At 39.9% G+C, this 26875-nt stretch overlaps 1 protein-coding gene across 1 annotated transcript; it reads right to left on the reverse strand.

Moving 5' to 3' along the window:
• Nucleotides 1-1266: 1266 nt before the first annotated feature.
• LOC116646487 (olfactory receptor 52I2-like) lies at nt 1267-3929 on the reverse strand. Its single transcript, XM_032427261.1, has one exon. The coding sequence runs from the start codon at nt 2260-2262 to the stop codon at nt 1288-1290; it is 975 nt and encodes a 324-aa protein (XP_032283152.1). The 5' UTR covers nt 2263-3929; the 3' UTR covers nt 1267-1287.
• Between the last annotated feature and the right edge of the window lie 22946 nt (nt 3930-26875).

A 26875-nucleotide genomic window follows, 5' to 3' on the forward strand; every position in this document is an offset into this window, starting at 1 on the left:
TCTATTCATCATCTTCTTTAATCTTTAATATCCTCTGAAGTAACATTGTATTCTCCATCAGTAGCAAGGAAATAGTAAGACTCAGATATAATAACTAGTTATCAACACTATTAGGAAATTATCTTTTATTAAGATTTTCAAATGTACCAGAGTCAAATATACATATCTGTCACATTTGAAATCTTTTTCTTTTAACATATACTGGTTATTCAGGTTAAGACTTTCTGAAAGGGGAAAATAAAAACAAAGACCAAATACATGTCTGGTGATGAGAAGAATAGGGACATGTCGGCTTCATTATTGATACTGTTTTCTGTTAACCTTCTCATCCCAGGCACATTTCCATGGTGGTGTCCAGATGAAGAAAGACCTATATTATATTTGATCCCTTTCTTTTATGCCTTACAGTTAAGTTATACAGAACCAGACTGGGAAGCAAAGAGAAAGATGTCCACAGTCAAACTCACATTGCCTTAACTTCTGTTGCTTCAAAGCAAGAGGCTGGTGTTTAGTATGCGGACTCCAACTAGCTTAACAATAGGGGATAAATTAAAAGGATGTAGAGGTATCTTACAGAATTTAATAACAGGGATGTACCTGGGTGTCCAAAATGAGTTGGAATCAGAGAACCAGAGACTCCATTTCTTCATCCCATCTTGCTAATCTGCTTATCTAGCTGTGGAACATATTTGTTTTTCCAAGTTCACGTGTTAGAAAATGACCACAGTCAGTGAGCCCAAGTTTATATCTCCTCAGATAAACTGGGATTCAGTTTGACTAGAGACAGACTCTGGTCCAGGTATAAGCACATGACCCAAGTTGAGTGGATTCATCACTGGGCCAGAAGGCAGGGTTATATATTAACAGTTGCTTCCATAATAATCACATGAGTAAATGAATAATTCTGGGAAAATCAGCCAGGTGTGCGGGGGGACCAAACAGTTGGTTTTTTTCTGCGGGGAGGAGGGAGGAGGGGGGTGGATACTCAGTTGAAAATAAGGGTCAGAAGCTAAGGAAAGTAAAAACCCAAATCTATATTCTCTGCCCAGACTTATCTCTTATATAGATACTAGTTGATTGAAATCATTAAAAATGTCAGAAAATTAATCATTTCATATGCATTCTTCCTAGAAATTGGAAAATTAGACAAGAATATAATTTACAGCTTCATCTTAGAACTCTTTATGGTGCTAGGCAAACCACACCAGCTCTACAGATTTCTAAGTCATCTTCAAATGCTTGATCTTGAGTCATCTTGATTGCTGAAGATCTGAACAGAATCTGTGTTTATGAACCCAGTTTGGAGTGGTCAAAGAGGCAGTGCATCAGCAAGCTCCATGTTCGCTTCCGTATTTGTTTGGTTCTCAGGCCATAAATGATGGGGTTTAAGGTAGGTGGGATGACCAAATACAAATCAGCTAACAGTACTTGAGTGTGGAGAGGCACTGTATCCTTCCCTAGCCAGGCCACATAGATGGATGCCATCCCAGGTAGGTAGTATAGAGCCATAACCCCCACGTGAGAGCCACATGTGCTTAATGCTTTTAGCTGAGCATTCTTTGAGGAGAGACCACATACTGCCTGGAGAATCAGGTGATAGGAGGCAGCAATGAAGGCAACATCAGAACCCACGATAATGGACGAGCCAATCACACTGTAGAGACTACTGGGCATAGGGTCAGCACATGCCAACTTGGCCACAGCTATGTGCTCACAGTAGGAATGGAGAATCACATTGGAGCCACAGAAAGTCAGATGACTTAACATCCAACTCAGTGGAGTCATAAATATGACAGCTCTGATGGTGATGGCCACACTCATTACCAGCATCAGTTGAGGTGTGAGAATTCTCTTGTAGTGTAGGGGCTTACAGATGGCTATATAGCGGTCAAAAGCCATGGCCAGCAATAGCCCTGTCTCCACAGATGTGGCTGCATGGACAAAATACATCTGAGTGAAACAAGCATTAAAACTGATGGAACCATCTCCTGAAAAGAAGATGCTCACCATCTTGGGTACCACAGAGGAGGCCATAACAATGTCCACAGCAGCCAGAACATACAGAAAACAATACATGGGCTCTTGTAGAGTGAAATCCATCCAGATTACAGTCATTATGAGTGTGTTTCCTAACAGGGATATGATATACATGGCACTCAGTGAAATAGCCAGCCAAAGATGTGAAGACTGCAAACCTGGGATACCCACAAGGAAGAACGTGGCAGGGGTTTCCATTGTGTGGTTATAGGGTATCCCCAGCATCACAGATGAGACTGCTTTCCTGTTAACACATAAAACGATGTAAGAAATGGTTGCAGTCCTGTAAGACTTGTTCCCAACTGTATAGTGCTAGGGACACCCGGTGGCATTTTCAACTCAGTGGACTACAGGATCAGAAAACTGACATCTGACAAATTTATCTTGTTCTACCTTCCATCTTCCTCAGTATTCTTTGTCTTCCTAATTTCTGTTTATTGTTCAAGTATCAGCTCATGGCTTACCTCTTTGGGGAGTCTTCTCTACTTCCTTCCCCAGCCCATACTGAGGCTAAATTAGGTATCTCTGTTCTGAGCTTTCATGGAATCTCCCATGTTGACCTCTGAAGGACCTAAACTGACAATCCTAATACTCTACTTATGACTTCATTGTATTCAGTCAACCATGTGTGTCTTGTTCATGGCCTTATACCAAGTGTGTGACCCATAGCTCTGGTGCACAAGTCTATTAAAAGATCTGTGTACTCATAGCAAACAGTTTTCATAGAATGAGTGAGAAAACAGGAGTTTATCTTCTATCTTTGTATGTTCAGTTTCTGATACTTAATAATTATTGAGTGAAACAATGAACTTAAAATTGATCATGTCACATTTTGTGTCCTTGGTATGTATAGTGCCTTGGCAATAGATGAATGAAGCATCCTTGAAGAAATAGATTGATGGACTCAGGAAGATAAGAGAACAATATTACCACTTAGAGATTACCACTTACCATGAGAGAACAATATTACCACTTTCCATTGGAGATAATAAACTGTCTGGAAATATTTATGATCCCCACCTTCCCTTTCAATTTCTCATCAGGGGTATATCCCTAAATAATTGGGTATGTCAGATTGATGGAAAGGACTGGCCCCAGGACCCCAGACTGCGGTAGACATGTTCTCTGTTAACCAAGCACTAGACACTCACCCGGTTCCCAATCCTAACCATGGAACATAACATTTGCTCCTTCCATTTACCCCCAGCACTAATTGACTTCACACCCAGGTACCAACAGCAGGCTTGATGGGAGTCCTTAGAAGTTTTCTAAAAATCCAAATTTCTGGGATTGTAAACTGGTCTTTATTGAAATAGACAAACCATCACCAACACCAACACCAACAACGAAAATCCCTAAACATAGAAATGCCTTATAATGGAACAGATTGAATAAAGTACTGAGCTCTGCTTCATGGTCAGATTAAAAGAACTTTGCTGTGTATAGTCACTGGGTGAGACATCTTCAGTGATAGACAAAGAGAAGACAGTGAAAAGCTTTTTGAAGTAGGATGGTAGTAAAGAGTGGGGAAAAAAAATAATTCAGCATATCCTTAAGACTGTCATGTGTTTTCTGTATGCCACAAACTCAGAGTTGATCCATCATTGCTTAAAGAGCTGAAGAGGAACTTAAGGAACCAGAATGCCTCCCCCAACCACCCCACTCACCTCTGATCCAGGATCTTCCTCCTCCCCTGGCACACTGCCCTATATCCACCTTTCTTCTGAGGGCTGTCTCAGCTGGTACCATGCTCATCCCTCCTCTCTCCAACCCTGGCAACTTCTAGCTGGTCATACCTTTCATTCACTTGAGGGTTTTATTGTCCTCATATCTTTTTCTTCTTAATTAGCACGGTTGGAGGTTTATATATAATTATTAGTCTTTTCAAATGACAGGACAGGTTAGTCGTCTTTTTTCATTTTTATTTCACTTTTTATTGCTACTGAAAATTTTCTTGCTAAGATCAATGGTGGTCCCCATCAATGATGTGTAGCCATTCCAGTAATTTCTTTTCATTCTTTATTTTACTTGACCTATCCAAAACATTTAACATTACTATCTGCTCCTGCATTTGTTAACTTTTTGTTTGAAGTATAACATATATACTGTAAAATGCACAGATGCAGGTGTACAGCTTGATAAATTTTTATAAAGTTTAAAATAAACATGAACGCATGAACACACCCACATAGCCACTGCCCAGAGCAACATACAGACACAATTGCTTCTGATTGTTGAGGTGTACTATTCAGAAAGCTCTGGTCAAGCTCTCCTAAGACATTTTCAGCCCAGAATCTGCCTCTTCCTTCAATCCTGTAGACATTTACATGAAAACCTGGAGGGCCAATCACTAAAGAGAAGTTTGCACAAGTCAACTTCAGTAACTAAATCAGAAGATATGTGAGGATTTTTCATTCCTATTTAAAGAGTGGGAAATACACAATTCAAATTGAAATTGTCTTAAAGGTAAAAGCAGTAATGCATAACTTACTTGAATGGAGCCTTTGTGTTTATGATAACCCTGTGCCTTCCTTCTACAACCAAATAAACATGCTCCCAATCAGTCTACTGCTCAGTTTCTTTTCTCAAAACTCCCCTTGGACCCTGAAAACTGTCTCTCCTTTATCGAAAGTTTGGACTTACTCCTTTCTTTCTCAGTTTTGAAGCAAAGCAAAGTGTTCCCTGTTCTCTCTTTCTCTCCCCATCCTCTCATCATTTCCAAGAGGTGATCTTCATATCAGCACTACCCACCAGACCTGGCCAGCCCTTTACAGTGTGATGGAGGACTTATATCCTCCTTTCTAGGTTGACCCTGGCCTTGAAACTCCGTCAACCCGACCCCTGGTCCCCAGGTCAGTTACCCACATTCCTGTTGTATTCTCTATTCAGCTTCCTCTGATGTGTCCACAGTTCTTTCCCTTCAGGAGGAGCAGGAAGAGCCACATAAAATCAAAGATGAACAACATAGAGTCACAATGAGGAGTGTTATCACTTTCAAAGACCTCCCATTGGAGTCCTCTTTTCCCCTTTAGATTCTCTATCATCCTGCTTTTCCCCTGGACACCCCAGCTTCCCTTGGCCTCTGCCAAAGCCAAATCCTGCAACTCCTCCCGAGACTGGTTGTTTGTTTTTCCTCTGTGTTCTGGCCTCTGGGGCTTTCCAGATTATGGAAGGAAGCAGACGCTTAGCAGATGAAGAGTCTTTGTTTCTTCAAGTGCTCAGAAAATACCTATAAGAATATAGAGTGAATCCTGAAAAGAAAACGAAAGGCCCACAATGAGTTAGATTTGTTAAAGCTTGCTTTGTGCCACGTGCCCTCCTAACTACTTACAAAGACGACCTCTCCGTTCCATTTTCACAACCCTCTAAAGCAGTTGCCATCATCACATCTACATTTTATAGATGACACTGAAGTGCACAGAAGGTCACGAAGCTTCTAAGCCAGAGAATCAGGATTCAAATTCTAGTAGTCATAATTCATTTTACTTTGTTGTAGAATTCTTCACACTGGTAGTATACTTCATCTCTCAAAGTCCACTTAACTGTTCCTCAGCTCTGCCTGGGGTCTTGGGGTGGACTTCACTGGCTAAATATATCTCACGTCACTGTGTTATAAGGTCTTATTTGAACAGAGAAGGGAAAGAGTATAAGGTAGAGCAAGGAAGATAAGCTTTTCAAACTGGGGGAAGGGCATGGACCTCAGAAAAATAGGAAAAGACAAAATATTCTCCAAACAGAATAAACCAAAGAAGATAGAGTGCAGGGTACTTGAAAGAGAATGAAAAATAAATGAGGCTAGAGGGATGAATGGGCCATGTTTTAAAGGCCATGACTTCTGCCTAGGCACCATCATGGGGCAGGAATGAGAAGAAAGAAGCCAAAAAAAAAATAGAGAAACCAACAGGCACAAGTTATAATTTCTCTCTCTCTTTTTTTTTAATGGCAAAGGATATAGAGATACTGGAAATACAAAAAATCAAGAGACAATGCTACATGCTCCCAACTCCCCAGTTCCATATCAGAGACAGAGTTCTCAGTGATGCAAATGGTGAGAGGAGTAAGTGTGCTTCATGCCTTTCTCAGCCTGACCCAGAATATTCCTAATGATGATGCATGGTGGTTTAAGTTCAATTTACTAGGTTTAGCATCTATTAGAAGGTCCAGTCTTCACACCTGCAAGAGAACTAGTCCCCAGAACTGCTGTGCTGAAAAGTTTAAACCCTGTGGGTCCCCTTTGTCTACAGGATAATTCAGAGAACGGACCAGAATGTAAACCTAAACAGCAATGTGGAATATTGGAAAGCAGGTGGGCAGTGAAATGCAGGAGGCAAAAGGGTTGCTAATGCAAGTAGCCCCAACATGAGATGAGGCAGCTAAGCTGCCACAGTGCCCATGGGGACAGATGGACTGCTTTTCCCTGGGATTCACCCTGGCTCCTGCTGAGGCTTCAGTGGCAATAGTGGATCTCACAAACAAGGGATGGCTTTCAGATCACCACACCCAATCCCACACAGAAGAAGCACTCCCAAAAGGGCAAAGACCCAAGGTGATGGGATAATGATAAAGGAAAGGTATTCTATGTAGAAGCAAGTGTTGTCAACATTTTTTTTCCCCTTTCGGAATGTCATAGCCTGCATAATATGGAAGAATACCCGGCATTACATGAAACTAATTATTGAACAGAGCTGTCACACATAGCCTGAAAAGGAATAAAGCAGAAAAATTGGTGTAAAAGAATTCTGTGTTGCTGATAATTTAATTAGAATTTTATATCAATACTTATAAAGAAGTTAGTCTTTAGTTTTCCTTTTTGTGCAACTTTTATCAGGTACAGCCATCAATGCAATACTTTGTAAGGAAAAATATGAATGTTTTTCTTTCTCTACAATTTCTCTCTCTCTCTCTCTTTCTGTTAGTCTCTATAAAATTATCTGAATCTAGTGGGGTTTTGTGTTTTGTTTTTGTTTTGTGGAAGTGAGAGCAGGGACTGGACTTGGGTCCTCTCAACCCTAACCGCCAAGTCCAGCATTCCTTGGTAGCTGAAACTCTATGTCCTTGAGGAGTATACCTTCCAGGATGGCTAAAACTCCATGCCCTTGAGTAGCATTTGTTGCAGGACTGCAGGGGCAGGATGCTTATTGAAAGAAGCAGGCTTACAGAAAGGAGGGACTGGACTACAAAGACTGGTGAGGACCCGACCAAACCAGTCTGCCCCAAAATGAACCCCAGTGCTGAACTTTGACCAACGTTTTCCCATCATTATAACACTAAACATCATGCCGAGAGGTGGAGATTTAACATGTTAATTAGACATGCAACACAACACACTTAAAAGCATGACCTTTAAGTGCAGAGGTGCTAATAAATACCCGCTTCTCCAGGCTTAGACATCACCCTTTTCCCACGTGTATTTCTTTAAAAAACTCTCCCTGACCTCTCCTTGGGAAATCAGCCTGAGGATTCTTTCCTTTGTGCTGCCTCCCTTGTGTGCTAGCATAAACCCAAAAAAGCCTTGCCTGAAACTCCCATTTGGCCTCTTACCAATTTCCATTGTTTAGAGAGCCCGAGGGCCCGGTTTGGTATCAGGAGTAATTCTTAACTTTATTTTTTTTTTTTTAGTGGAGATTTGTGCCTTCTACTGAGATCAATTTTGGTAGAATGTACTGCATTTTACTATATCAATTTCATTTAGGTTTTCTAATCTATGTTTAGAGAATTGTGCAAAGTGTTCTCTAGTCATTTTTATTTTACTTAATCAGCTTCAGTGGTTATTTGCTCTTGTCATTTTTTATTTTATATATTTCAGCTATCCCTTTTATCCTTGATTAGATGAGCTATGATGTAGGCAGGCTGAGTTCAAGGACCCAGAGGCGGTCCCACAGAACCCACCAAGAGAATCCTTGGCTACACACAGGGTAGAAATCAAACATGAGCCCAGAGGGAGTGAAAGCAGAGTTTACTGAAGATACAGAGAGAGTGTAGACACAGACAGAGCACCTGAGAGATTCAGAAAGGAAAAAGTCTCATCTTTGCTTGGGGTCTGGGGTTTTTATTGAGGATGGTGGTCTGCTGTATGTGTCCTCTCAGGCATCCAGAAACCAGTTAGAACAAGGACAAAGGTCCAGGTGTCTTTCATAAGTCATTTATTTCCTTGTAGCCAGGGGGTCTGAACATTAAGATGTCTAGGGCTAGTGGTCTGGAATATGCATATGATGATCATTCCTTAGATGTTATCGATTGTGCTGGAAGATTCCAAAGAAATCGTTAACTCTTTGTCCCTTACAAGGAGGACATACATTACTTGTATGTGTAAAGTAGGGGTGCAGGTCCTAGCAAGAACAGGCAGGAAAAGGAGCAAAACGCAGATTTTTTATGGAGTCCTTCAGTGTCCCTATCTCAGCTAGTTTATTCTGCTGTGTTTATTGTATTAAATAACCAGAATTTTTATATTTATTCATTGTTTTAAAATTATATATGTTATTTACTTATTCACTAATCTTTATTCTTTTTGCTTTATTTTAGCTTAATTTGTTCTAACCTTGTAAATTTAGTTTTATTTCTTATTTTATTAAAATAGGTATTTGGGGCATCTAGGTGGCTCAGTTGATTAAGCATCTGACTCTTGATTTCGCCTCAGGTCATGATCTCAGGGTTGTGAGAGTGAGCGCTGTGTTGGGCTCCATGCTGGGTGTGGAGCCTGCTTAAGATTCTCTCCCTCTCTCTCTGCCCCTATCTCTTTCCCTCTGCCTTACCCTCCATGTCTAAAGAAAATAAAAATTAAAAAAATAAAGTTTTTTTTCTTTGACTTCTGCTTTTATTTTGTTACATATATTCTAATGTGAAGTATCTTCAGTGTATACCACTTTTTGAAATTCTACTTTTGTTTAGTTCTTCCTTTCCATCCAGAGTTGTTTAATAAAGAGTTTTAAAATTTCCAGGTAGAAAGGTCTGTAAGAAATGATCAGGGTCTATTAAACTCTTGTTACTCAAAGTATGATCCTTAGACCAGTAGTACAAGTATCACCTGGGAGCTTGTTAAAAATGCAAAATTTTGTCTTTCACGTCAGACTCATTTACTTTTTTTAATTTTATTTTTTTAAGATTTTATTTATTTATTTGAGAGAGAGCATGAGAGTAGGGTGAGGGGCAGAGGGAGAAGCAGACCCCCCACTGAGCAGGGAGCCCGACGTGGGATTCAATCCCGGGACTCTGGGATCATGACCTGAGTCAAAGGCAGATGCTTAACCGACTGAGCCACCCAGGCACCCTCACTTCAGACTCATTTAATCAGAGTCTGCATTTTTAACAAGACCTTCCAGGTGATTTACATGCTTGTTAACATTTGAGAAGCTCTAGTATGGACCATTCCTTTTTAAAAATCACATCAGGGGCGCCTGGGTGGGCAACTGGGATCGAGTCCCACGACAGGCTCTCTGCTCGGCGGGAAGTCTGCTTCTCCCTCTCACTCTCCCTTTGTGCTCACTCTCACTCTCAAATAAATAAATAAAATCTTTAAAACATAAAAAAAATAAATAAATAAAATAAAAACCACATCAAGGTAATGGCATTAAGTCCCAGAGTGCAGCCAGGAAGGAGAATTTAGAGGCTAATACTCTAGCTGATAATTTAAAAAATGACTACAATCAAAAACACAAGAAATAACAAGTGTTGGTGAGGATGTGGGAAAAAAGGAATACCCGTGCAGTGTTGGTGGGAATGCAAACTGGTACAGCCACTGTGGAAAATAGTATGGAGGTTCCTCAAAATATTAAAAATAGAATTGCCATATCATCCAGTAATACCACACTACTGGATATTTAAAGAAAATGAAATCATTAATTCAAAAAGTTCTATGAACCCCTGTGTTTATTATACCATTATTTACAATAGCCAAACTATGGAAGCAGCCCAAGTGTCTATCAGTAGATGAATGGATAAAGATGTGGTATATATACAATGGAATATTACTCTACAGTCTTTTTAAAAATAAAAATCTGACACTTAACTGGCCTAGGACACATTATTAGACAAGAAAGTAGAACGTGAAAGGAAGAGAGGGTTTAGTCAACAGGTGGATGGATTTTAGGCAGTAGTGGGAATCTTCACTGACAGCAGGCATTGAAACCTCAGAAATTATGTTGGAGGAACTAGGGAATTTTGTCTACCATTCATTAGGCCAAAGCTTTATTTGGACATGCAACCTAGGCATAAGGGCAAATGTCAGGTGTGTATGTGCAGGAGTGTTTGTGTGTGCATATGTGTATGCAGGCAAGTAAGTATTGATACATAGTCCCATTTCAATCACACAGCCTTTTTTGCTTGAGATATTATTCATTAGGACCATGTTATATCTTCCAAGGGAAGAATTTCAGTTTGTGCCATGAGGAACCAGCCACAATACCACCTAATGAAGAGCCTACAGGATTTCAGTTGTTTCTTCACAAAACTGTCCCTTTGTATAGAAAATGAAGCAGAATTTTCCAAACAACAAAATAATCCTCCTTAGAGTTGGATCAGTTTAATAAGTCTCTTGAGGTCAGGGTACAGATAGAGACATCAATTACTAAAGGTCTTTGGCTCCTGCTATGAGAATCTATTATTTCCAACTCTCTACATGGATCCTTCCCTAAAGTTTCCATTGCTAGAAAGTTAACCAATAGTTGACCATAGAGTTGAGGGTCCATTTCTGGGTTCTCTATTCTGTTCTGTTAATTAATGGTCAACTAATCTTCAACAAAGCAGGAAAGACTATCCAATGGAAAAAAGACAGTCTCTTCAACAAATGGCTGGGAAAATTGGACAGCCACATGCACAAGAATGAAACTGGACCATTCTCTTACACCATACACAAAGATAAACTCAAAATGGATGAAAGACCTAAATGTGAAACAGGAATCCATCAAAATCCTAAGGGAGAACACAGGCAGCAACCTCTTCAACCTCAGCTGCAGCAACTTCTTGGTAGAGACATTTCTAAAGGCAAGGAAACAAAAGCAAAAATGAACTATTGGGACTTCATCAAGATAAAAAGCTTCTGCACAGCAAAGGAAACAGTCAACAAAACTAAAAGGCAACCTACAGAATGGGAGAAGATATTTGCAAATGACATATCAGATAAAGGGCTGGTATCCAAGATCTATAAAGAACTTCTCAAACTCAACACCCAAAAAAACAAACAGTCCAGTCAAGAAATGGGCAGAAGACTTGAACAGACATTTCTCCAAAGAAGACATCCAAATGGCCAACAGACACGTGAAGAAATGCTCAACATCACCTGGCATCAGGGAAATACAAATCAAAACCACAATGACAAGTGACCTCACTCCAGTCAGAATGGCTAAAATTAACAAAACATGGAACAACAAATGTTGGGAAGGATGTGGAGAAAGAGGAACCCTGTTACACTGTTGGTGGGAATGCAAGGTACAGCCAGCCACTCTGTAAAACAGTATGGAGGTTGCTCAAGAAATTAAGAACAGAGCTACCCTATGACCCAGCAACTGCACTACTGGGTACTTACCCCAAAGATACAGATATAGTGAAAAGAAGGGGCACCTGGATAGCAGCAATGTCCACAATAGCCAAACTGTGGAAGGAGCTCAGATGCTCTTCAACAGATAAATGGATAAAGAAGATGTGGTTTATATATACAATGGAATAATACTCAGCCATCAGAAAGGATGAATACCTACCATTTACATCGACGTGGATGGAACTGGAGGCTATTATGCTAAGTGAAATAAATCAGTCAGAGAAAGACAATTATCATATAGTTTCACTCATTGAGGAATATAAGAAATAGTGCAGAGGATCATAAGGGAAGGGAGGAAAAACTGAATGGGAAGAAATCAGAGAGGGAGACAAACCATGAGGGACTTTTGACTCTGGAAAACAAACTGAGAGTTGCGGAAGGGGAGGTGGGTGGGGGCATGGGGCAGCTGGGTGATGGGCATTATGGAGGGCACATGATGTGATGAGCACTGGGTGTTATACACAGCTGATGAATTATTGAACACTACATCTGAAATTAATGATGTGCCATATGTTGGATAATTGAATTTAAATTTAAAATAAGAAAGTTAACCAATAAATACAAAAGAAATTATTTAATTTTATTTTCCAAATTTATGCATTTCTCATATTTTAGTTCTAATAGTTATATCTCATTTATTTGTATCTGAAAAGTAACAATCAAAATTGAGGTGAATGTATTTTTGTTATGATGTCTGTTTACATTGTTTCTCTAGGTTTTTTGTCTATTTCTTTGGTCTTAATATTATCTTTTAAAACTGTGTTCACTTTTATGATATCTGTTTCATGATTTCTTAGCCAAAAAGAAATATGATATTAAGCACGAGAGCAACAGTGAGAGAGTCCATTCTCCAACCAGGAAAATTTTGAAGGTTTATTTCCTCACCCACCTCCAAGTCCCCTCAGAAGACTAATCGGCTATGAACATTCCCTAGTTCTAGGCTGCAGAACACCACACAGATCCCCCTTCAGGGTTGAAGCATTTCACTCAGTAGCTGGGAGTGTTGACTACTGAGGGCTCATAGCTGCATTCCTTTCCAGGAATTACCTTCAGCCAGAGGATGTTGCATCACCCTAAATTATGCACCCTCCTAATGCAATGACTGTATCCATTGTCTGGTTGATCCTAGGTGTAAGGATTTGTCCCCCTTGCCCAATTCAGGACAAGTGTACAGGGCCATCTCCACTCTGAAGTCCCTCATAGGATCAGCTGAGAAGTCCGATGAAACTGTGTTGTAATTCACCTTCTCTCTCTGCACAGTTCACACCAGATGTTCCTCCTGAGCATATTCCATGATAAACTTTTGGCATGAAAAACTCTCAGAGTCCAAGACAGTTGATAACAGGAATAGCCATAGAAAGTAGACTCGACCAGGATTACAAGCTGGCAGGCTGAAAACAAGGCCCACAAGACTGCCCTCTCAGCTGCCCTGGGCACAATTCCAGTAGGAGCTCTTAGTATGTGGCACCATATGCTTCCATTTTCTTCTTCTTTTGCTATATTATAAGATACTTTTTTCTTAGGAGTAGGAAAAGTTAATTAAAAGTTAACTAATATAGGAGTGCCTGGGTGACTCAGTCAGTTAAGCATCTTGACTCTTGATCTCAGCTCAGGTCTTGATCTCAGGGTTACAAGTTCAAGCCCTGCAGTGGGCTCCTGGCTGGGTGTAAAGCCTACTAAAAAAAAAAGTTAACTAATATTGGTTGTGTGTCTTTATTCTGAGTTGGTTCTAGGTCTGATCATGAACATTAGGGTTTAAGCAGGAGGATGTGATAGGCAGCCTCTAAAATGGGCCCCAGTGATCCCTACTCCCCTGGTATTCATGCTCTTGTGTAATTACTTCCCCTTGAGAGTTGACCTAGTGACATTTCTAACAAAGAGAATGTGCCAAAAGCATTGAAATGTCACTTCCAAAATAAGGTCACCAAAAGACTGATTTCCATCTTTCTGACCTTCTCACTTTCTCCCTCTCAGAACCCTCATTTTTGTGGAATCAAGACAAACTTCCATGTTGTGAAAGCCCTATGGAGATGTCCATGTGGCAAGAAACTGATGTCTCCAGCAAGCAGCCAGAGAGGACCTGAGGCTGAGCTAGGTGAGTGAGCTTGGACATGGATCATCCCTTAGTTGAGCTTTGAGATGACTAAGGCCTGGATGACACCTTGACTGCAGACCATCCAGCTCAGTCATGCCCAGATTTCTGACCAGAGAAGCTGTGACATGATAAATGTTTGTTTTAAGCTACTAAACCTACATTTTTTAAGCTTTATTGAGCTATAATTGATGTACAAACATTTGCATATATTTAATGTATACATTTTCTTCAGTTTGGACATGTACATACACCTGTGATACCATCATCGCTAAAGATATCTAAACATATCCATCACCTCCAGAAATTTCCCTGTATGTGTGTGTTTGTGTGGTAAAGAACACTTAACATGAGAACTGTTCTCAACATATGTTGAAGTATACCTTGTTGTTAACTGAGTACTATATTGTACAACAGATTTCTAGAACTTTTTCATCATTTATAACTGAAACTTTATATCCATCCAGCACTAGTTCTCCATTTATCCTCCCCCCAGACCCTGGCAACCACCATAATATTCTCTGCTTCTATGAGTTTGCCTGTTTTAGATACCTCACATAAGTGGAATCATGCAGTATTTATCCTTCTGTGCCTCTCTTATTTCACTTAGCATAATGTTCTCTAGGTTGATCCATGTTATCACAAATAGTAGTATTTCCTTCTTTTTAAGGCAGAATAATATTCCATTCTATATATATATACATATTTTCTTCTTCCATTCATCTGTTGATGGACACTTGGGTTGTTTCCATATCTTTACTATTGTGAATAGTGCTGCAGTGAACATAGGGGTGCTCATATCTCTTGAAGATCCTGATTTCAATTCAGAATAAATCTTAAATTTATATGGGGTAATTTGTTATACAGTAATACAGAGGGTTGGTACTTCTTACAGTATACTTTCCCCTGACCCTATTAATATGAGCCTTTCCAAATCAAGTGCTAAGTATAGAGCCCCAGAATCTAGTGATGAATTGCATGTTTGGAACCATATAAAAAGGACATGGCTTCAGGGATAGGATAACAGTAGATAACTGAGTACTAGATTTCCTCACAAGTTGACTTCAGTGGCATCTGTCTCTAAAAATACTGTCATTGGGCGCCTGGGTGGCTTAGATCGTTAAGCATCTGCCTTCGGGTCAGGTTATGATCCCAGGGTCCTGGAATCGAGTCCTGCATTGGGCTCCCTGCTGAGCAGGGAGCCTGCTTCTCCCTCTGCCTCTCTCTGTCTCTTATGAATAAATAAATGAAATCTTTAAAAAAAATAAAAAATAAAATAAAAATAGTGTCATTCATTTTCAGATAAACAAGCATGAAAGCGAAGTTGACTGAGTGGTAGGACAATTTTTTCAACTCCATAAAACATTTTAAGTATGCATAAACATTGAAATAGTACAATGAATATCTGTAAACCCACCACCTAGATTAAATATTGTTAACATTTTGCCAAATTTGTTCTTTTACAAGATTTATTTATTTATTTATTTGAGAGAGAGAGAGAGAGAGAACAAGCACACAGATGGAGAGGGAGAAGCAGACTCCCCACTGAGCAGGGAGGCTGATGTGGGGCTCAATCCCAGGACCCTGGGATCATGACCTGAGCCGAAGGCAGACACTTAACCAACTGAGCCACCCAGGCGCCCCGCCATATTTGTTTTAAATGCACACATGAATAGATGTATGAGTGTATTTATATATATAAACCATATCTTATACATACACCTGATAAACACATGAGGACAGTGTACCTCTACTCCAATATGCATCTCCTAAGTGTAAGGACATTCTCCTACATAACCATAGTACTCACTTCATATTCATATTTATCCAATTGTTCTCAGGATTTCTATTATAGCTATTTTGTGGTAGAGGAGCTGGATATAATGGGGCATGGGTAGATATGCATGGTGCATATGCATATGCAATATATCTAACTCTGTATACACCATTTTGGGTCCTCTCATCTTCATCTGTCCTCTAGAACTTTGCTTGTTTCGTTCCAGTCACTGCTGTGGCAGCTTCTCTGTGGAGCCTGATCAAGTTCATGTGTGCACTAGCAGACAGTCCTTGTCCAAAAGGACTTATCTCTTACTTCCCACCTCTAGTTTTTCTTGTTGACACTGAGTCATAAGATCCTATAGAATCTACTTGGTGCTCATACAGGGGCAATGCAAAAGCAGGACCAGTTAACTCCTAATGCAACCAACCTTTATTTTTTTTTTTTTTTAAAGATTTTATTTATTTATTCATGAGAGACAGAGAGAGAGAGAGAGGCAGAGGGAGAAGCAGGCTCCCAAGGAGCAGGGAGCCTGATGTGGGACTCGATCCCAGGACCCTGGGATCATGACCTGAGCCGAAGGCAGACGCTTAACCATCTGAGCCACCCAGGCGCCCCCCAACCTTTATTTTTTAACAGGATATGGAAGCTAGCAGATAAATTCCCCTCCCCCTCTCCTTTCTCTGGGTAGGCTTTCTAAAATGACAAGATGGTACCATGATGGGAACATTCGGTCACACTTGTTACAAAATGGTGACCGGCTTGGTAAAACGCTATTATACTGACTTGCCTATCTTGTCTAAATCATTTCCCCTTTTCCTCTCTCCTGCTTCCCTGAAATTACAACCCTTAATAAAGCACTAGTAAATAAGCTTATGGCTCAGTCTCTCCTTCCAGGGAAAAACACTTTTCTTAAGCTTCTACTCTAGAATTGTCCTCTCTACAGGCAGGTACTGTGTCTTCCTGGTTTGCCCCCTTTTCCCCCAGTGAAATTCCTAGTGTGTAATAGACAATTAAATATTTGTTAAATAACTTAAATAAATATTAATTTTGTGTTAATTCTATTAACATAATTGAAAGGAAATAGTCTTTCAAGAATGAAAGAAGCTGGAGGTGAAAATATTATTTACAGATTCATGGGGGAAAAAAAGATTCATGGGCACTAATTCTGCTTTCTACCCCTGAATGAAAATGTTGCCTAATTGACATGGAGTTCGGTTCAAGAAGACAGAGGAGCTGATTCCTGTAAACATTCCCTTAAAGGACACACAAAATTAGTGTTCATTACTTTTTAAACTTTTCTTGAGTGGTGACATAATTCCCCAATCTAAAAGGGCAGGTGCAGCAAGGTTTAGGCTTCCATATATGGGGGATTCTAAGTGTTGCTAGTAGGGTCCCTGGCAGCTGTGACCCCTCCACCCCCCCATAGGAACCTTTTTGAAATACGATGCATCTACCTCTTCTCTGGATGGACCCCTAACCTCTGATAGGTTTCTACATCCTAGGAAAAATAAGTCATGGATTTAAAATAACCTTATAGTAACCACACCTGAGATCTCCTTTTTCTAGTCTGAAACCTGCCAGGAATGCTTAGAAAAATACTGTTAACCTATTTTTGCATTTTTGGGTTAGAATCTCTTGCTTATTTTTACATTATCAGTATAATGCACATTTGGTTTTGATTTCCTGATTTTCAAAAGATTTTTGTGTCTTTTGTCATAAGTGAATAGTGTATAATTTTATTTCCTTTCTATGATGTTAATATCCTCATTTGGCTGCAAAATGATGTTACCTCCATAAAATGAATTCTGGAGTTTCCTATACTTAACTTACATTGTACAATATGCTCCTCATTTGGGTTTCCATCAAGGTTTTTCTAAATCAGTTACTTACTCTTTCCTATCCCTTTTGTCTATACCTAGTAGAGCTTTTGATACATAGGAGATATTTTAGTACCCACTTATCATTTGTGGATTTAATAATTTATTTAAACAGCAATTCTGCAATGCTGCTGAGTTGCTTGCCTGCTCCTTTTCCGACAAGGAAGTTAGATAATCTTAAAAAATAAACAGTGCTAGTAAGTAAACCTTAGCATTAATATAATTCAAAACCTTTATTGTAAAACTGGAAATAGAAGTGGTCCCTAGAGGAGAAGGGCTTTTCTTGACACAACTTTGGTTCTCCCAAACCTAGCATTGTGCTTATGTTGTGTGACAGCCTCCTTTCAGGATTTTCTATACTCTGTGTGAATCCTAGCTCCTCTATAATTTCCACATGGCTCTAAATTATTCTGAATCTATTCTGTCACTCAATCATCTCACATTTCCGGTTAGCTGATTCTATTTAGTGATGAATTGCTGGGAAGTAGCATGAAAAATAATACAGTGCTCATCAACCAAGTCATGTTCCTGAATCTGGGCTTGGCCATTTATTAAATGTTTAATTAATTAATTTATTTATTTTATTACTATGTTGTGTTAATCACCATACATTACATCATTAGTTTTTGATGTAGTGTTCCATGATTCATTGTTTGCATATAACACCCAGTGCTCCATGCAGTACATGCCCTCTTTAATACCTATCACCAGGCTAAGCCATCCCCCCACCCCCCTCCCCTCTAGAACCCTCAGTTTGTTTCTCAGGGTCCATAGTCTCTCATGGTTCATGTCCCCCTCCGATTTCCCCCCCCCTTCATTCTTCCCTTCCTGCTATCCTTTTCTTTATTTATTTTTAACATATAATGTATTATTTGTTTCAGAGATACAGGTCTGTGATTCAACAGTCTTACACAATTCACAGCGCTCACCATAGCACATACCCTCCCCAATGTCTATCACCCAGCCACCCCATCCCTCCCACCCCTCACCACTCCAGCAACCCTCAGTTTGTTTCCTGAGATTAAGAAGTCCTCATATTAGTGAGGTCATATGATACATGTCTTCCTCTGATTGACTTATTTCACTCAGCATAATACCCTGCAGTTCGATCCACGTCGTTGCAAATGGCAAGATTTCATTCCTTTTGATGACTGCATAATATTCCATTGTATATATATACCACACCTTCTTTATCCATTCATCTGTCGATGGACATCTTGGCTCTTTCCAAAGTTTGGCTATTGTGGACATTGCTGCTATAAACATCAGGGTGCACGTACCCCTTTGGATCCCTCCATTTGTATCTTTGGGGTAAATACCCAGTAGTGCAATTGCTGGGTCATATGGTAATTCTATTTTCAACTTTTTGAGAAACCTCCATACTGTTTTCCAGAGTGGCTGCACCTGCCTGCATTCCCACCAACAGTGTAGGAGGGTTCCCCTTTCTCCGCATCCTTGCCAACATCTGTCGTTTCCTGACTTGTTAATTTTAGCCATTCTGATTGGTGTGAGGTGGTATCTCATTGAGGTTTTGATTTGGATTTCCCTGATGCCGAGCGATGTTGAGCACTTTTTCATGTGTTTGTTGGCCATTTGGATGTCTTCTTTGGAAAGATGTCTGTTCATGTCTTCTACCCATTTCTTGATTGGATGATTTGTTCTTTGGGTGTTGAGTTTAAGAAGTTCTTTATAGATTTTGGATACTAGCCCTTTAAGTGATATGTCATTCGCAAATATCTTCTCCCATTCTGTCGGTTGTCTTTTGGTTTTGTTGACTGTTTCTTTTGCTGTGCAAAAGCTTTTTATCTTGATGAAGTCCCAATAGTTCAGTTTTGCCCCTGCTTCCCTTGCCTTTGATGATGTTTTTGGAAGAAGTTGCTGCAGCTGAGGTCGAAGAGGTTGCTGCCTGTGTTCTCCTTTAGGATTTTGATGGACTCCTGTCTCACATTGAGGTCTTTCAACCATTTGGAGTCTATTTTTGTGTGTGGTGTAAGGAAATGGTCCAGTTTCATTCTTCTGCATGTGGCTGTCCAATTTTCCCAACACCATTTGTTGAAGAGACTGTCTTTTTTCCATTGGACATTCTTTCCTGCTTTGTCAAAGATGAGTTGACCATAGAGTTGAGGGTCCATTTCTGGGCTCTCTATTCTGTTCCATTGATCTATGTGTCTGTTTGTGTGCTAGTACCATACTGTCTTGATGATGACAGCTTTGTAGTAGAGCCTGAAGTCCGGAATTGTGATGCCACCAGCTTTGCTTTTCTTTTTCAACATTCCTCTGGCTATTTGGGGTCTTTTCTGGTTCCATACAAATTTTAGGATTATTTGTTCCATTTCTTTGAAAAAAGTGGATGGTATTTTGATGGGGATTGCATTGAATGTGTAGATTGCTCTAGGTAGCATTGACATCTTCACAATATTGGTTCTTCCAATCCATAAGCATGGAATGTTTTTCCATTTCTTTGTGTCTTCCTCAATTTCTTTCATGAGTATTTTATAGTTTTCTGAGCACAGATCCTTTGCCTCTTTGGTTAGATTTATTCCTAGGTATCTTATGGTTTTGGGTGCAATCGTGAATGGGATCAACTCCTTAATTTCTCTTTCTTCTGTCTTGTTGGTGTATATGAATGCCACTGATTTCTGTGCCTTGATTTTATATCCTGCCACTGAATTCCTGTACGAGTTCTAGCAGTTTTGGGGTGGAGTCTTTTGGGTTTTCCACATAAAGTATCATATCTTCTGCAAAGAGTGAGATTCTGACTTCTTCTTTGCCAATTTGGATGCCTTTTATTTCTTTTTGTTGTCTGATTGCTGTGGCTAGGACTTCTAATACTATGTTGAATAGCAGTGGTGATAGTGGACATCCCTGCCGCGTTCCTGACCTTAGGGGGAAAGCTCTCAGTTTTTCCCCATTGAGAATGATATTCGCTGTAGGTTTTTCATAGATGGCTTTTGATATTGAGGTATGTACCCTCTATGCCTATACTCTGAAGAGTTTTGATCAAGAAAGGATGCTGTACTCTGTCAAATGTTTTGTCTCCATCTATTGAGAGGATCATATGGTTGTTGTTCTTTCTTTTATTAATGTATTGTATCACATTGATTGATTTGTGGATGTTGAACCAACCTTGCAGCCCAGGGATAAATCCCACTTGGTCATGGTGAATAATCATTTTAATGTACTATTGGATCCTATTGGCTAGTATTTTGGTGAGAACTTTTGCATCCATGTTCATCAAGGATATTGGTCTGTAATTCCCCTTTTTGATGGGGTATTTGTCTGGTTTGGGGATCAAGGTAATGCTGGCCTCATAAAACGAGTTTGGAAGTTTTCCTTCCATTTCTATTTTTTGGAACAGTTTCAGAAGAATAGGTATTAATTCTTCTTTAAATGTTTGGTAGAATTCCCCTGGGAAGCCATCGGGCCTGGGCTTTTGTTTGTTGGGGGATTTTTGATGACTGCTTCAGTTTGCTTAGTGGTTATAGGTCTGTTCAGGTTTTCTCTTTCTTCCTGGTTCAGTTTTGGTTGTTGATACATCTCTAGGAATGCATCCATTTCTTCCAGATTATCTAATTTGCTGGCATAGAGTTGCTCATAACATGTTCTTGTAATTGTCTGTATTTCTTTGGTGTTGGTTGTGATCTCTCCTCTTTCATCCATGATTTTATTTATTTGGGTCATTTCTCTTTTCTCTTTGATAAGTCTGGCCAGGAGTTTATCAATCTTGTTAATTCTTTCCAAGAACCAGCTCCTAGTTTCGTTGATCTGTTCTACTATTCTTTTGGTTTCTAGTTCATTGATTTCTGCTCTGATCTTTATTATTTCTCTTCTCCTGCTGGGTTTAGGCTTTATTTGCTGTTCTTTCTCCAGCTACTTTAGGTGTGGGGTTAGGTTGTGTATTTGAGACCTTTCTTGTTACTTGAGAAAGGCTTGTATTACTATATACTTTCCTCTTAGGGCCGGCTTTGCTGTATCCCAAAGATTTTGAACAGTTGTGTTTTCATTTTCCTTTGTTTCCATGAATTTTTTTAATTCTTCTTTAATTTCCTGGTGGATCCATTCATTCTTCAGTAGGATGCTCTTTAGCCTCCATGTATTTGAGTTCTTTCCGACTTTTCTCTTGTGATTGAGTTCTAGTTTCAAAGCATTGTGGTCTGAAAATAGGCAGGGAATGATCCCAATCTTTAGGTACCGGTTAAGACCTGATTTTTGACCTAGGATGTGATCTATTCTGGAGAATGTTCCATGGGAACTAGAGAAGAATGTGTATTCTGTTGCTTTGGGATGGAATGTTCTGAATATGTCCCTGAAGTCCATTCGGTGCAGTGTGTCATTTAAAGTCTTTATTTCCTTGGTGAAATTTTGCTTAGATGATCTGTCCATTTCAGTGAGGGGGGTGTTAAAGTCCCCCACTATTATTGTATTGTTGTCGATGTGTTTCTTTGCTTTTGTTATTAATTGGCTTATATAATTGGCTGCTCCCATCTTAGGGGCATATATAGTTACAATTGTTAGATCTTGTTGGATAGACCCTTTAAGTAGGATATAGTGTCCTTCCTCATCTCTTACTACAGTCTTTGGTTTAAAATCTAATTTGTCTGATATAAGGATTGCCACCCCAGCTTTCTTTGGGTGTCCATTAGCATAGTAAATAGTTTTTCACCCCTCACTTTCAATCTGGGGGTGTCTTTGGGTCTAAAATGAGTCTCTTGCAGACAGCATATCGATGGGTCTTGTTTTTTTATCCAATCTGATAGCCTGTGTCTTTTGATTGGGGCATTTAGCCCATTTACATTCAGGGTAACTATTGAAAGATAGGAATTTAGTGCCATTGTATTGCCTGTAAGGTGACTGTTACTGTATATTGTCTGTGTTCCTTTCTGGTCTATGTTGCTTTTAGGCTCTCTCTTTGCTTAGAGGACCCCTTTCAATATTTCTTGTAGGGCTGGTTTTATGTTTGCAAAATCCTTTAGCTTTTGTTTGTCCTGGAAACTTTTTATCTCTCCTTCTATTTTCAATGACAGCCTAGCTGGATATAGTATTCTTGGCTGCATATTTTTCTCATTTAGTGCTCTGAAGATATCCTGCCAGTCCTTTCTGGCCTGCCAGGCCTCTGTGGACAGGTCTGTTGCCAATCTAATGTTTCTACCATGGTAGGTTACATATCTCTTCTCCCAAGCTGCTCTCAGGATTTTCTTTTTGTCTCTGAGACTTGTAAGTTTTACTATTAGATGTCAGGGTGTTGACCTATTTTTATTGATTTTGAGGGGGGTTCTCTGTGCTTCCTGGATTTTGATGCCTGTTTCCTTCCCCAAATTAGGGAAGTTCTCTGCTACAATTTGCTCCAATATACTTTCTGCCCCTCTCTCTCTTTCTTCTTCCTCTGGGATCCCAATTATTCTAATATTGTTTTGTCTTATGGTATCACTTATCTCTCGAATTCTGCCCTCGTGATCCAGTAGTTGTTTATCTCTCTTTTTCTCAGCTTCTTTATTTTCCATCATTTGGTCTTCTATATCACTAATTCTCTCTTTTGCCTCATTTATCCTAGCAGTTAGAGCCTCCATTTTTTATTGTACCTCATTAATAGCCTTTTTGATTTCAACTTGGTTAGATTTTAGTTCTTTTATTTCTCCAGAAAGGGTTTCTCTAATATCTTCCATGCCTTTTTCCAGTCCAGCTAGTATCTTTAAAATCATCATTCTGAACTCTAGTTCCGACATCTTACTAATGTCTGTATTGATTAGGTCCTTGGCTGTCAGTACTGCCTCTTGTTCTTTTTCTTGAGGTGATTTTTTCCATCTTGTCATTTTGTCCAGAGGAGAATAGATGAATGAGAAAACAAAATGCTAACAGGGTAACAACATCCCCAGAAAAATATACACTAAACAAATCAGAAGAGACCTTCCAGAAAGTGGTTGCTTTTCTGTTCAGAGAGTTGCTGCTATTCTTCTTTTCGATCTCCTGTTGAGTTTGTAGGTGTTCAGATGGTTTGATCCCTATCTACTTGAATTCCTGGGACCAGACGAAACTTAGGTCTCCTACTCCTCCGCCATCTTGCTCCTCCCCCTCCACTAAGATTTCTCTTATCTAAATGTTTAATTTTGAGTGGGTTATTTAATATTTAAAATCTTCAGTTCAACTATGAAAGGAATATGAAAATAGCGACATCACAGGGATTAAATGAAATGGTAAAATTGTAAAGCACTTGGCACCTAGTCCTACATGTAATTATTCTCTATAAGTCAGTTGGATATATTGGCCTGAGGGAGATGAGGGAGGTCTGGACCAGAATTAAAGATTCAGTAATCACCTTCAGTTTGCACAGAGACGGTCACTGAATCCATGCATAATGAAGGCAGTGGTTGACAACCTTGAATGCACATGGAAATCACCCAGAGAGCTTTACAAAAGGTATGCTTGATGTTTTTATTTATTTATTTATTTATTTAATTTATTTATTTATTTATTTATTTATTTATATTATGTTCAGTTAGCCACTGTGTAGCACATCATTAGTTTTTGATGTGGTGTTCAGTGATTCATTAGTTGCATATAACACCCAGTGCTCATCACAACATGTGCCCTCCTTAATACCCAGCACCCTGTTACCCCCTCCCCCTCCCTCCCTCCCTCCCCTCTGTACCCTCAGCTTGATGTGTAGGAAAGCAACACAAGCCCCGGATTCTGACTGAATTGGTACAGAGCAGTGGTTGAGCACCTGTAGTATACATTGCAACCACACGGAGGCTTTGTTCAACTGCACATGACTGAGTGTTATCCCAGGAGTTTCTGCTTCAGGAGACTAAGAATTCACCTTCTAACATGTCTAAGGTGATGCTGCTGGTACAGCTGCTGGAGAGAAGATTCACAAACTTATGAACAGTCTCCTGCCAGCATAAGCCCTCTTTTACTAAGGTGGTTTTGTCAGGGTAAGGATAATAATTGTACTCCTGCTGACCTCGTTAGAGATTTCACCAATTTTCCTAAGCTCAGGGCTGAGGGCGTGGATGTATTGATGAGAAACATTCTCAGACATGAAAAGTGGGTTTTGATATCAAGAGCGGCCATCTGCTTAAGACCACGAAGTGACTGAATGGCCACTGGTTACACATTCTTGTTTTGTCCAAACATATTTCTGGAGGAAGAGGGTTAGGGCCACTAAGAAGAGACCTTCAAAGGAGGATGTACACAGTGGTTTCTATTCACACAGAAAGTGACATGATTTGGTTCCTCTGTAGTAATAAGGAAATAAAGATTTATTGTTTTACTTTTTTTTATTATGTTATGTTAATCATCATACATTACATCATTAGTTTTTGATGTAGTGTTCCATGATTCATTGTTTGCATATAACACCCAGTGCTCCATGCAGTACATGCCCTCTTTAATACCCATCACCAGGCTAACCCATCCCCCCACCCCCATCCCCTCTAGAACCCTCAGTTTGTTTCTCAGAGTCCATTGTCTCTCATGGTTCATCTCCCCCTCCGAATTCCCCCCCTTCATTTTTCCCTTCCTACTATCTTCTCTTTTTTTAACATATAATGTATTATTTGTTTCAGGGGTACAGGTCTGTGATTCAACAGTCTTACACAATTCACAGTGCTCACCATAGCACATACCCTCCCCACTGTCTATCACCCAGCCACCCCCTCCCTCCCACCTCCATGACTGTTTTTCATGTGGAATGGTGTACTATCACTATTTACTGAGGTTATTTTTTTTTACTATCAAATTTCAGATTCTAGCTCATTTCTGACAGGTGAAACTTTTTTCTCCCTTGTGAATCCTGATAATAAATGCTGGAGAGTTAATTATCATTCAGGTGTACACACTCAGGGGGTCTCCCAATTTAAAAAAAATCAGCACCAATCCTGGGCTGGCATTTTGCTTATGGTTAAAAAGTCCCAGGAAGCTCATTGGCTCCAGCCTGACCAATCATGTCCTCTCACCTTCTATTTAAGTGAGACTTTCACAGTCCACCAGGGTGTTTATGCTGCTGACTGAAATAGGGGTTGACTGTGAGTGGTGGGAAAGCAACCTGGATCTATCAAAGTTTCTCTTTTCTGTCAGTGTCTATTTCTCTCTGCTTTTCTGTTTCTGCTTCCTTTAAGAGACCGGGAATTTCCTGCTGCCTGGCTGTGGCAAAGACAGGCAAGATGAATGAGACACCTAGACTTAGTTCCCTTTATCTCACTAAATCACAAAATTTAGTTGAGGCTTAGGCAGTAAACAGCACTTTCTTTCCTTTCACTAACAGGAGAGTGAAACTTCGTACTGAGTTGAGAGAAACGGTTTGAGCTGATCAAATACAAAAACGACCTCTTAGTCCAGGTGGAGCTCATTTTCCTATCCAGGCTTCCTTTACTTGCTGTTGTGGGCTTGTTGGAAAACCTGGGACTGGGAAGAGCTCCTAAAGAACTCTCGAGGTTGACGCTAGCTACTGGTTGGAATGAGAGAATTAACCACGCTTTTATGAGGAAGGGTATTTCTAACTCTTGGATTTAGTGTCTTTTATGATGCAAGGTTGCAGGAAGGACCTTCTTCAGTTGGCGCAAGCTCTGGTTCTAACTTTGGCGTAATCACTTCTTAAAGTTAACCGCCCCCATCCTTGATAGGGTTACTGGTTGTTATCGTTCCTTTTGTGACTTAAAATATCCCATGTCAGAAGGAAGCTGTGGCTGGAGCCCATTGTCCTCCTGGTGCCTTCAGTAGGCTTACTTTATAGCTACTTCCTCTAAGCCATCCAAATCTTTGAGGAGTGACTCCTAATGTGCAGAGCATTTTATAGGATATTTGCCTTGTCTGAGATCTGTCTTTTATAAAGCCTTTCTTCAGGACCCCAGGGCTGTTAATCTGAACATTCCTTATTCTTTCTACCTTTCCTCTCAGGTAACTTGAAACCTGAGAAACACTTTGGTGTTCATTTAGGTTCTGATTCATTTTGTCTTGCTGGAACTGGAGAGGCGGGCTCTAAGGAAGTGGCTTTTACTGGGGGGTAATTCTCCTATTCCTGTTGTTCATCTCTCCCTTTCTCTTTCAAACTCCTGATTTGGTATCTACATCATCGTAGAAGCACATGATTCCTCCTGTGTACTTTCTTGGCCGCTAGCTGTTCCAGTCCTTGACATTCTTTGTCTCAAGTGACCTATTGCAATCTTTTCCTGCCATTGGATTTTAGATGAGAGTAGATCATAACAATACTGCTAAGTCCAGTCTTAAGCGTTTTTGTGGGATCCTAGACCCAAGAGTTCCCTTTCCTACTTCCTTATTTTAAACCTACAGATACTTCAAGAATCTCTACTTGAGAACCCCATTTTCTCCTAGGGTTTTGTATTCAGATACTGCTCAGCCTGAAGGGTCTCTACTTAATCTCTTAATACTGATTTAAGCAACAAGATCTCTGGAATGTATATGAGCTCTATAGGGGATGGAATTGGACCAGTAGGTGGGATTGTGATGCGGATCTAGAACCTTTGCTCTTTCCCTCATGCTCAGGCTACTTATGTACTCATGGAATGAATCCTGATACAAGCAGAAGAGGCTGTGAAATG

The sequence above is a fragment of the Phoca vitulina genome, unplaced genomic scaffold (assembly GCF_004348235.1).
Source record: "Phoca vitulina isolate PV1807 unplaced genomic scaffold, GSC_HSeal_1.0 scaffold36, whole genome shotgun sequence".
NCBI classification, from domain to species: domain Eukaryota; kingdom Metazoa; phylum Chordata; class Mammalia; order Carnivora; family Phocidae; genus Phoca; species Phoca vitulina.